At 41.4% G+C, this 12970-nt stretch overlaps 1 protein-coding gene across 3 annotated transcripts in view; it reads left to right on the forward strand.

The window, feature by feature from the left end:
- Positions 1-10307, forward strand: part of rxrgb (retinoid X receptor, gamma b) — a 31164-nt gene extending 20857 nt beyond the window's left edge. For 2 of the 3 annotated variants that reach the window (XM_075485247.1, XM_075485246.1), the window contains exons 2-10: positions 434-669; positions 4919-5063; positions 5365-5586; positions 7662-7822; positions 8275-8404; positions 8844-8976; positions 9153-9244; positions 9355-9460; positions 10024-10307. In XM_075485247.1, coding sequence (XP_075341362.1) covers positions 434-669; positions 4919-5063; positions 5365-5586; positions 7662-7822; positions 8275-8404; positions 8844-8976; positions 9153-9244; positions 9355-9460; positions 10024-10171 — 1373 coding nt within the window. In that variant the 3' untranslated portion in view covers positions 10172-10307. The remainder of the gene's footprint in view (positions 1-433; positions 670-4918; positions 5064-5364; positions 5587-7661; positions 7823-8274; positions 8405-8843; positions 8977-9152; positions 9245-9354; positions 9461-10023) is intronic. The other variant, XM_075485248.1, reaches the window with a different exon arrangement.
- The last annotated feature ends 2663 nt before the right edge of the window (positions 10308-12970 follow it).

Consider the following 12970-nt stretch of genomic DNA (forward strand, 5'->3'; position numbering starts at 1 on the left):
CGGTGATCCTGGTTGGATCCTCTTAGCTGTGCTTATAGTTAAGGCTTATAGCTGACCTTTGCAGTTGTTTGTTTTCACCTGTTGGACTACCACCATTCCAAAATATGATTATATGGTACTTTTTCCTATATTTAACGCTTTCAGGAAACCCTTGTAAGTTGTCAGCAATGTCACTAGAAGGCAATCATTCAGCATCAGTCAGCATCCTGTTCATCTTTGAGTACATTTTGGCTGCATGTGTTTGATGAATGAGTAAATAAGTGAATAAATCTTTGCCAACTTCTTAAATGTTACCTCTCTCACAGTCTTCACAATGACACACTGTGTGCAATAGGTGCTTTTGCTTGTTTAAGTGTACCGAAGCAGCCCAAAACTCTTTTTTTTTCTTTACTTCTTCTTTTTCTTTTCAACACAACATTTCTTTCTCTTGCAGACTCTACAGGGCAGATTAATGCAGCCCACACTCATCCGCCTTCTATGGGTGGCATGGTGGGCCACCCGTCAGTCATCAGCACCTCCAGGCCTATGCCGTCCCCCATGTCCACCTTAGGCTCGCCGATGAATGGCCTGGCATCGCCCTATCCTGTCATCACATCGTCTCTGGGATCGCCCTCTCTATCGCTGCAGTCTACTCCTAACATGAACTTTGGACCACTCGGCAGTCCACAGGTGAGAAAACGTCTGGGTGGATGAAGGTTGTGAGAAAATAGCACTGTCCAAAATCTTCTTTTTCCACAAAGTGGCTTAAATGTACTTTCCTTTCTGTTAATAGTGATAAAAATGTTCAGAAATAGTCTTTTCGTGTGTTCTTCAACATGCCTTCCTTAAAGCTACCTGTTCTGTATGTGAAAACTGCTCAGAATGGAGAATGGAGAACTGCTCAGAATAATTTAAGGAGGTTTAAAGCGACTGTATCCGGTTCTAATTTGAGCTGGAACAACTAGAAAATGTAGTCCAGAAGGTTGATGTGATAATCTACAGAAAGGAATTGAACTAAATACAACTTCTTCTTTCAGCAAGTTTCACGCACAATGACCTTTTATGGTCTTTTGGTTGATCATGTGCTTTTTATTCTTGTAATCTCTTATAGCAGACAGGGCGATTGAGGGCTAGACTGATCTAATGTGATTGGATGGCATACCTTGGCTTTCTTGTCTCTCCCCTACCCTTCTGTTGACCTTTAAACTTCTCGCCTTAAAGGTCACCTCTGAGTTCCGAATTTCTACTGTCATGCCAGGGGACATGGAACTCAGCCCCACTATCAGCCCTTTAATGGATAACTGGAAGACAGGGAAAACACAGAGAGCAACCCAGTTTTCCCTGGTTTCTCCTTTTAACTGCTCATCTGGCCGGGCTTATTTTGTGGCCATTATCCCAGAGCTGTGCGTGATCCTAATGTAACTACCTTTCTTTGTAAGGTTCCATATTTTCATGTTCAGGAGTGCCAACTTACACATGACTGCACTGTTATTCATGTGGCCCAGTTGACCAGTAAAAAGAGATTGCTAATGGAGATGTCTTCTTTAAGAGGTCAATGACATGAACCACAAACCCCACAAGTGCTTTGACAATCAGACGCCCTTACAGAAACGCACATGCTCAAATGCATGGCTTAATTGAGGCCAGAGCTGCTGGGTACCGCAGTCAGTGATATAAGGCTTCAGTCATGGTATGGATTTAGGCCTTAAGGGACAGTCTGGGTTGATGGGTTGATGGGTTTATGTGGCGTAATAATCTTTTCTCTGTTTGTCAAAAGCATGGTGGCTAAGATACCGACCATATCATCATGTCATGTAACATCTCGTATGTTTTTTTTCAATGGGTGAAATGGAGTTGAAGTGGGCTGAAAGCAACAACACAACCTTGCTGTGGGGCAGAAGCCTCAAAACCTGGCACAGTTTTTACATTTTCTCGGATTATTTAATGCTGTTGGTCACCTATTACATCTGTGAGTGGATTTTACAAGTCTTCAACAAAAAGAAAAATATCAGCAGAAGCTTGACCATGTGAATCCCTTTGATCCTGAAACTGTTGGCAGCTGCTCAACCTTGAAAGAAGTACTGAACACAGCAGAGCTGGATAACAATGGCAATGTTGTCCCATTTGAGGATGCCGTGTCACCTACTTTTTTTTTGAGGAAGAGAAATACCTTTGGACAAACAAGTTTTGTCACAGCAACTATAAGCAAATCAAATGTTTCACCATATAAACTGCCCAATTATAATTTTTAAAACATCTTTTGCAAGTTAGAAGTGAAATGACCGGTCCAGACTTTTGTGTGGGACTATATTTGCACAGCGAATGACTGCGACTCATAGAATGAGCTGGTTTATTGTTTCCTAAACCACTGACATGACCATTTTACTGATGCATTTGGATTTCAGTAAAAAAAATAGCAACACGAAGCACGTCACCGTGGCATGTGAAAAAGTAAATTAATTCAGGTATGAAAAGAAAGGATCTATTGTTTATTGCTCTAAAATTGACCAGAAATAATTGCATTATAGTAAGCTTTTAAAAAAATTATTTAAGCTTAACATCTTTTAATATCTATCGTTTGTCCTCTATGTATGCACCACACTATTATGCACCACAGTGAACAAATTCTGAGAGTTATCTGAGGAACTCAGAAAGAGAATTAAAGATCAGGATGTGAAATGTAAGGGCTATCAGGCCATCTACAAGGTCAGGATGTGGCTGCAAGAGGAAATGCAACCCCAGGATAAAAAAATAAAAAAGGACGAATGATTTTTTTTTTAAATAATATAAAATAAATATAAAAATAAAAATACACCTAAATGACCCTTTTAAGGGGTGGTTTTCATCCAGTCGAACATCTACGGAAAGATTTGAAAATAGCAGTGTGGAGGAGGCAGCCTTCTAATCTGGGACAGTTCGTGTAGTTTGCTCAGGATGAGTGGGCCACAAAATACCTGTTAGCAGATACAGAAATCTCATTGACAGAGCTGCAGAGCTCGTGTCGTAGCAGTGATTTCAGCATAAGATTGTGCATGAAATGCTAAGTGAAGAGCACCATTCGTTTTGTCCATGCAATTTTCATTAGTTTTTATCAGAATATTCAGTTAGACTAAGAATCAGAGCAAAGTCCGACTTTTGTCTGACACCAAATAAATGATGATGGGTATAATTTACTTTACAATATTTTTAGGTTAGGTTTTATTAATTTATATATTGATTTATTTTTTTGTGGAAGGGTGCAAGCAAATTTATCCAGGTCTGCATGTATAATTTACAACTTCACTTTGATTAACGGCTCATTAAACCCTTTAATCAGCTGCTATGAGTTTTTAAATGGGGAGAACCTCCTATTTGTTTCCCCTCGCGGCTGCAACTAATGATTAATTTCATCAACAATTGATTAGTCAGTGATTTTCACGGATTAATTCATTAATTATCACAGTTCCCTTAAAGCCCAACAAATGATTCCTCCAGCTCTGTTTTCCTTTAAGGTCACAGTTTGTGCTTCTAACGCTGTATATTGTGCTCAAAAAAGTGAACTGTGTTGAAAAGGAGATTTGCACTACTCTGCGGAGCTCGGTAAAGGCTCAAATAAACCTTGCATTTAAGAAGCAGTATGCGGTTCCTACCATGTGCTGAATAAAGAATGTATGACACATCAATAATCTATACGTAGTGCTTGTAGCCCTTTTTTCTACAGCAGTTTGTCTTTCTGTCCAAAGCGGCATCTCATCTTAGCAACAGTTTGAAAATACTTACTTTTTTTTAGTTCATATGAAATTAATAATTTGTGACAACAGTAGTGGAGAGGAATCGCTGCTAACCACTGACTCACAGATGAGTGAGTACGTAGAGGCTGATGTTTCATTTAAGTGTGACTGCACCGCCTCCAGGGCATCTACCGTAGGAGAGGGTGGCAGCGGCGTAGAAAAACCGGCGCACTCGGAGAAAACGAGGGAAAACTTAGAAGAAGGAAACCTCTTATATCTTCTCCTCGGCCATAATTTCCAAATTGAGCCTGCCATCCGAGGATATACTCAGCGCACGTAGTAAATAAGTGATAGAAAGAGCCTGAGGTGACTCTGGGGAGGATGTTCTGAATGCCAAGCTGCATCAAATGTAGGTCTCCCTTCTCTCCAGTTGTTTTGCAACAAACATAAAAGCAGGACGCAAATATGCAGTCCGCTGGGTTCTCATCAGTGGGAGAGGGTCAAAGGACAGGATGATGATAAGAGACAGAAAATATGCACGAGTCACAGGAGATCTGACATGTCGCTCATTCTTTAACGCAAGTCAGTCCTCTTCTAAGAGGCTTCATGCCTGGGTGGGTGGGAGTCTCAGTTAAACTGAGTGAGAAAAACTTTGATGTCTTCTGGGGCTCATTGGAACTAGTCATCAGTAAATGTTTTTTGAGAACTCACCTAAATGTAAATAAATTGTAAATAGCTGATAAGATTTCTCGTAACATACCTGGCAAATGAAACAAGTTTCACATGAATCAGAAGTCTCAGTATCTTATTGGAAATGCAAATTTCCTTTACAGTCAGTGCATGTGAAACTCTAAATGATCGCCCTCTGCTGTTAGCTTTGAGAACTTCACTGGCAGTACATGTGTTTCTTCTTCTACGCCTCCCTTGTCAACAAACATGAAGACATTTTTTTTTCAAATGTATGTCAAGACTCAGACATAGTCCCTCCCACTGGCTGAGCATGTGATCACGTGCTGAGACACTTTCACAACAAAGTGTGTGGGTGGGGAGAAAAAATAATATGATCAAGCGGAAGACAAAATGAGAAAATAGGGGAAGGGAGAGAGTGTCATGAGACTGCTTAACACTTTTAACTTCCTCTGTGCTTCCTCCTCTGCTCCATTCTGCTCAGCTCTGGCCACCTCAGCTTCAACTCTTTGTTCTCTCTTCTGTCTCCCCGCCATCCTCAGATGAACTCAATGAACAGCGTTAGCAGCTCGGAGGACATCAAGCCTCCACCGGGCCTACAGAATCTAGGAAACATCAACTACCAGTGTACGAGTCCAGGGGGGATGTCAAAGCATATCTGCGCCATTTGCGGGGATCGCTCCTCAGGTAATGTTGGAGGGTAAGGATGGAGGATAAAGACAGGCAGACAAATTTTTCACCCCCATTCGCCACAAACACAAAGCATTGTAAGGCATTTAGCCAGGTTTTGTACCATTATTTTCCTGCTGCAAAGATCTCAACTTTTTTTTTCTGTCTGTATATTTATCAATATATATTATCAATCCACAGATGTATCCAAAATTAGATTTACAGGTCACACTGCGGGCCTCATGCTGCATGATCTGTGTGGCACATGCAGGTTGGTGGTTCAAAGCAGGGCTGATTGTTGTGGGCTTATGTTCCACAGGAAAGCACTATGGCGTGTACAGCTGTGAAGGCTGCAAAGGCTTCTTCAAGAGGACCGTCCGTAAAGATCTCACCTACACATGTCGAGACAACAAGGAGTGCCTGATTGACAAGCGCCAGCGAAATCGCTGCCAGTACTGTCGCTACCAGAAGTGCCTGGCCATGGGCATGAAGAGAGAAGGTGTGTGTAAGAGAAGACAGTCATTCAAGCTTAAGGAAAAGAGTGAGATTCTTATTCACTTATTCACTCTTATTCGTCTTTTTAAGTTAAGAAATGTGAATAAAAACCTACACGGAGACAGTGTATATGTATCAGTTACATTAAGTATTGATCACGTGCTCTTTTGCTGCGTAGGGTTATGGACGGTAGATTGTACACACTGTGACCCAGCCACGGCTATTCAGAGACAACACGGGAAGCCGGACAGCCTCTCCCTTCTCTGGCGAAATTGCTACATCTTCAATGTTAAATTGACGATAAAACAGTTATTCACAAAATCAAAGATATGCCCAGTACTGCATTTACTTTCATAACTACAACATGTTGTCCTGTAGCTTAATGAAGTGATTTGTTCTGAAATCGCCGCCGTTCACTGAGGAAATCATGTTATGAAGCCGCCACTAACAGCCAGGCTTCCGAGCCGAGGGCTGCCCGGCTTCAGGAGGGGGCGGGAGAGTCAAGTTTTTTTCTACAATTCTAGGTCATCATTGGCTAAATCGACAAAAACTCATCACTTCCGAGGCAGCCCGGCGTCTCTGGGGGTAGATTAGACGTGGGCGTGTCAATATGAGGGGCTGTGTCGTGATGATTGGAGTCAGTGTTTGTCCATCATGAGAGATTATGTGGCAGCCGAATTTATAAGCGGGGAGAAGCACGCTGGAACTTCAGTCCCAAAGCGGATACAAAAGAGACTGGTTGTCTGTGAAAGTGCTGTCGGAGTTTCACTCATACTTTTAGTTGTTTCTTTCCAGAATTCATGCTGCCCATTCACAAATGTTACCTTTTTTAAGAATACTTACCACCACCATCAAACTCTAAGTATTCATTATGACAGGGAAAAATGCCCAACAGATTCTGATCCAGCCACAGATCCAGCCATTTACAGGCCTTAGATTCGATCATACTTGATTTTGGCCTTGCTGTGTGAATTTTCAAAGTCTATACCTTCTTTCTGTGTATTTGCTGGGCATACTTGTCATACTAGACACAGCTATGTTATAACTAATTCGTTTTAACTTTGCTATCTTCTGCTTTGGGATGGCACAAGCCACTACAACCCTGAATGCGTAATATGGGCTTCCCCTGTTTTAAAAGTCAGCAGCCGTCACTGCTGTGACCCCCACACATTCAAATTTGCGAAGACATGAAACAGCTCAGGTCTGAGCTTTGTGGCTTCACAGATTCCCGTCTGGTGGACTCAATGACTGGTCCACCGTTCTTCCGTGTGCATGAAAATAAAACCAAAGTACAATTTCACTGTTGACTGATGGAGGTGGAGCCCCATTAGCACATACAGTATCAGACTGCAAATAACAATTCTTCTCCATGTAACTGATCATTTCCTAAATGAATTGGCTTATTGTTTGGTGTGTAAAAAGCAAGAAAATAGACTCAGAACTTAAAGAGAAACCCTCACAAAATTTTCTTTGTCTGAACATGAAAATTCTCTGATGAAATAGTTGGTAAATTGCACGGTTAAATGATAATTAACATGCAAAAGATTAGCAGTTCATTTTCAGGGAGTCAACCAAGTGTTTGGGCCGTCTTTTCTGTGTACAGTTTAAAATCGATAACGATAACGAGCTTTTCACACATTCTTTATGAATAAATTTCTTTGTAATAACCTATAAAGTGGCTAACTCTCTGATGAACCGAGCGTGGACTGCAAAGTTTTGTGAGTAGAATAATGAAGTATCAAAAGTTAGAAATCCTTGTAAAACACTCATCCCTCGGTTTTATTATTTAGTGCAGCGCATAAATATAAATAACATCTACAGGCTCACCACATACTCAAGAGAAGATTCTATTAAATGACTTACTTTAAAAAAAAAAGAGAAGAAAAAGATTAAAAAAAGGAGCATGCCACCAACCTTTACAGATTTCACAGGCTCACATACTAAATGCACTCTCTGCCACCAGCTGTCAGCGGTGAGGGTGTTTCCAGACAAACTGTAGAGCTGAGATTTTTTTTTACACGAGAGTCAACGCTGCTGATTTTTGCTGACGCTCAGTAAATTATGTTGAACACAAGTTGTTTGACCTTAAATATTTGTGTGTGTGTGTTTGTGTGCGTGTAGCTGTGCAGGAAGAGAGGCAGCGTGGGAAGGAGCGTGGGGAGAACGAGGTGGAATCTACCAGCAGTTTCAATGAGGACATGCCTGTGGACAAGATTCTGGATGCTGAGCTGGCTGTGGAGCCCAAAACGGAGACGTACAGCGACGGCAGCCCCGGGAACTCTGTAAGGACCACAGTCACTTAGCTTGGTTTGGCTTTCGAGAGTTAACCCTAACCCAAATTTACATGGGATTACTCAGACTTAAAAGCATTTCAAAATTCAAAACTAACACTCACCAGACACCGATGAGGCAGTTTATTGCTTAAACCACAGACTGCGCCAGAAAAGTGATAGTTTGTCTCATAAGTCATTTGTAAGGCAACATTTGAGTTTGCATTTATACAGTGAGATACTTACAACGCTCTGGCCTCTCTGTCTGTCCGTATGTGAAATTCAAGACTGTTTTAACTTTCAGAAGTCACCAGGGAAAATTGCTGGTGACAAAGTATCCAAAAATAGCCCCCAGCTACACCTGCTTATTGAATCTTGAGTGGAACTTTCAATGTCACTGAGAGAGTTTCGCAGCAGTCGTGACAGTACTGTTTTGCCATTTTCCTTTTTCTGCTCCTCTCCAGACCAATGACCCTGTCACCAATATCTGCCAAGCAGCAGATAAGCAGCTCTTCACTTTGGTAGAGTGGGCCAAAAGAATCCCGCACTTCTCCGAACTCCCCTTAGATGACCAGGTCATCCTATTACGAGCAGGTAGGCACACAAACCCAAGCTCCTGCGTGCAGCAAACGTATAGGTTCAGAGCCACATGTACATGGAAAAGCTATTCACTTAAACACACGCAAACACACACAGATCAGTATCCTCCAACAGCCCTTTATGTAACCCTTTGTCCTTGTGGCCATGTAGTATTTCTTCAGAGCACTTCATTCCATCCGGCTATTTAAGTCTTTTACATTTGCTCAACACATTTTTGCCATCTAGTTTAATGGAGCAGTGAAACCAAATATAACTGGACTATTTGCCAAGTCCCAACAGTGCAGCTTGCAGTCGCACCAGCGCTGACCTCTGCTGGTGAGACATTTCGCACACTCGCCCGGATGAGAGACTTTGTGGGCGAAAACAGGCAAGATTGACAAATCCCAGCAAATATTAGATGGATAATTTTGCAATTTGTCTTTTATCTTTTCAGGCTGGAACGAGCTGCTCATCGCCTCTTTTTCACATCGCTCAGTCACGGTTAAAGACGGCATACTGTTGGCAACAGGTCTTCACGTCCACAGAAGCAGCGCCCACAGTGCAGGGGTGGGATCCATCTTCGACAGGTAGGAAGCGACAAACACGAGCCAAGAGTCACTACACTCACTGGGGTTAGACCCTGTCATTCAGTTTTGCAACCTTGTGCTGTGTAATGATGAATAAGTTGAATATTGATCTTGAATCGAAAAAAATTGAAAAGGTTTCCTCCAGCTGATGTGGTGCTGATCTTGATTTTCTGCAGAGTCCTGACAGAGTTAGTTTCTAAAATGAAAGATATGCAGATGGACAAGACAGAACTTGGCTGCCTGCGAGCTATCGTCCTCTTCAACCCAGGTCAGTCTGGCCTTCACTCAAAAAGAACACACTTTGCAGCCCAATTCTCACATACTAATGTCAAGGTCAAAATGTACCGACGTCATGACCCGACTTTTTGTTTGTTTCAGATGCAAAAGGTTTGTCGAACCCATCAGAGGTGGAGGGACTAAGAGAAAAGGTCTACGCTTCGCTGGAGGCGTATACAAAACAAAAATACCCAGACCAGCCCGGCAGGTGGGAAATGTATTACTTTACACCACTTTACTATGCAGCTCATGAGCATTACATTCATTAGGCTTTAGGAGGACAGGGTTTGTTCCAGATGATGGTAGCAATAAATGACACCATATAAACATGAAAATACACTATATACCGTAGTGTGTCATTTTTGTAGTTATTTAAGGTGTTAAGGTAGTTAAACTGTTTTCTACTGTGTTCCACTTGGTGTAACGGCTTTATGTTGTTCAGGTGGGGCTGCACATTTAATATTGTTCAGTAAGATGTGAGATAAAGGAATGGATCTAACAGTTTCAGCTCATTCAGATGTCACTGCTTGCATGTGTTGTCATAAAAAAAACATCAACACTGAAGTAAAATAGTAACCACAAATAAGTAAAACAAAGAGTCACTTACAGTAAGTTTTTTGATGACAAAATGTTTTAGACTTTTAAGTTGGGTTTTGAGGGGTAAACGGTGACGCTGTTATGACAAATTTGAGGACATTTTGGAAACGAGTTTGAGGCTCAGTTTGCAATGACGTGCACTTGGATGATTAGCGCCCCTCTCAATATTTTTAGGTTTGCCAAACTGCTGCTCCGCCTGCCTGCCCTGCGCTCCATTGGCCTCAAGTGTCTGGAGCATCTGTTCTTCTTCAAGCTAATAGGGGACACGCCCATTGACACCTTCCTGATGGAGATGCTGGAGGCTCCACATCAGATCACATGACACCAGTTTTCCCCTCCCCCCTGTATATACTCCCACTTTGTGAGCGATGTGAAGATGGAATGAAAAGATTTGATTGAAATTGTAAAAGCAGATATTTTGTACTAAGCACAAAAATATATGATTGAAATAAGAAAAAGTGTATTTTGTGGTTTTGGGGAGAGTCCGCTGTCAAAATGAATTCTAATAGAGTTGTTAACAGATTTTGTAAATAGATAATTTCAGGTGTTTGTTTTAAAAGCAACCCAATGCAATTTGAAAAGGAATCATATTTTATTCAAAGAGGAATTGTATAAAGACAGAAACCATCCTGACATTTCATTAAAAAAAAAAAACGCATTTAAGAATTCTTACAGAATAAAGTTATTTAAAATGTAACTATGTTTGTTTTGTGATTTTGCTGATCTGTGGCGACTGTGCCTTTACTGTCGCTGAAAAGTTTAGAGGTGACTTTGTTTGTCCCTCCTTGCGTTTTCACTTTTTGTCCACCAGATGGCGGCACTAGAGCATCACTGACAGAAAGACAGACCTTACCTTCCCCACAGCGTGTTGGACATCCATTTACTGCCGATTCCTGTATCCTCCTCATTGACATTGACACTTGGCAACTCATGACACAGAAGTTTTGTGAAGACTGTGGATGGCAGTTATGTTACACAGGGAAAGAAATTCACAGAGAACTACAAATGAGTAACATCCTAAAGGAATAAAACAACATAAAGCGACATTGTAAGTTGTTGGCTGCCACCACAACACATTCAATGTGCCATGGCGTTGATTATACAAGTCTCTAGATCTTTAGTAAGGGAAAATAATATTGTTCCTACTTCAGCTGGTGTTTTGATGAACACTGTCCAACACGCCGGCCCAAAATCTCCCATTGGGGTTAATCTGGCTTGAGATTCGGTGACTGAGGGCCGTAACGTAATTTACATCATTTTAAATACTCATCAAACCAGTCAGTGAAACTTTGTTCCCCTTGGATAGAGGTACTATCATCCTAGAGACAACACTTATTCATTTATGTCTCTGTCATACGTTTTGCAGAAGTAGACCCAAAAGCAGGAATGAGAAGGAGGCGAAGACAATCTGATGGCCTCTGAGGCTTTAATTAACTAAACTAAGGCATGAAAAAAACAACAAAGAATCCACTGGGGAACAGAACAACATGCGAAGATCCAGCAAGGAGAAAACAAAAGCCAGGAGGACACGTATACGCTAAGGGCGTGATGAGAGAATTGACAACAGGTGAGAGCGAATCAGTTTTTTTTCCCTAAATATGTCTGTATTCATCAGCCATAACATTATGTGAAGTAAGTAGCATTCAACATCCTTTTCAAATGCAGTGTTCTGCTGGGAAACATTGGTTCCAGACATGCACGTGAATGTCAATTTGACACTTATTACCCATTTAAAGATTGCTGCAGAGCAAACACCCCGCCGCATGGCAACACAGCAGAGGCTTTTCTGACAACAGCAACCTGCCCCAAACAGGACAACATTGCATCCACACCTGCGAAAAATGAAAGATGCTGATCTGGTCTCCAAACTCTGAGCAGCTGGAACATAAACTGAGAGGCCCAACCCAGTGAGCGAAATCGCCTTAAAGATCTGCTGCCATCATCCTGGAGTCAGACACCAAAGAACATCTGTACAGCTTCTGTGTCAGCGCCCTAATAGGTCTGATCCGTTTGCCCAAAAAGAGGTACTCACACAATGTTAGACCTATGGTAATAAAGTGGTTGATCTATGTGGAAGCAATGATGATACTGACACACCTGAGTTTGGGATACATCAGAATCAGTGGGGCCAAAATACAGATAAAAACTAAACAAAAAAACAGTGATATGATGCTGTAAAAATATACAGTATATAATTTTTTGATATATATTCATGATATGAATATATTGTATAAAAAATGAAATTAAGTATTATTGCTTGAGTATAAATTGCATAATACTTGTACAAACTGATAACATGATTTGATTGAATAAAATGATTTGAATACCTTACTCAAAATCAAACACATATTACACCTACAAATAAAGAATATCCCAAACGGGTCCCATGTCCCAAACAAATACTCCTTTATCTCTTTAAACGTCTCAAAACGTTTTTTGAGGATGCGTCTATATTCCATGGAATGCGTGATGCTGTTCTGCAGAAACTTGCTCTCATAATGTAGGTCTAAATCACAGAAACAAGAAAGAAATTAGAAGTGAAGAGAAACAACTCTATCTATCTATCTATCTATCTATCTATCTATCTATCTATCTATCTATCTATCTATCTATCACTTCAAACCCTGAACTTTTAACCTTCCTTTCACCTCGTAAACGCTAAAAAAACAAAAGGCAGCGTGCGGCTGCATTTGTATCATTCCGCGTAGAGAGACAGACAGTCAGACGCACGGAGGAGGAGAGAAAGTGGCAGAGGGAGGGGGGAGACTGAGAGAGGTAACTTGCACCTGCACATGAAGGAAGTCCCCCTGGCTCTTTCTCCTTCCCGTCGACTCCTTAAAGGATACTTGATGGACAGCCTGATAAGTCCATAAGTGTGCACTCTGAGAGGTCGTCGGAAGCACCGGGGAGAAACTTTTATGCGCTGCTCCGATCCAAACAGCAACTTGCGGCAGGACTTTGAGCGCCGGAGATGCTCTGAGAAGAATCACCAAAATACTTTTGTGGCGTTGTTGGAATCTCGCATTGTCCCGGTAAGCGTTTCATCAGCTTAAAAAAATGACAAAGTTAAAGATGAAAAAAAAAAGCTCGTCTAAAATGCTTCCGGTGCTTTAACTTTGGT

This window comes from Odontesthes bonariensis, chromosome 15, assembly GCF_027942865.1.
Source record: "Odontesthes bonariensis isolate fOdoBon6 chromosome 15, fOdoBon6.hap1, whole genome shotgun sequence".
Taxonomy (NCBI): domain Eukaryota; kingdom Metazoa; phylum Chordata; class Actinopteri; order Atheriniformes; family Atherinopsidae; genus Odontesthes; species Odontesthes bonariensis.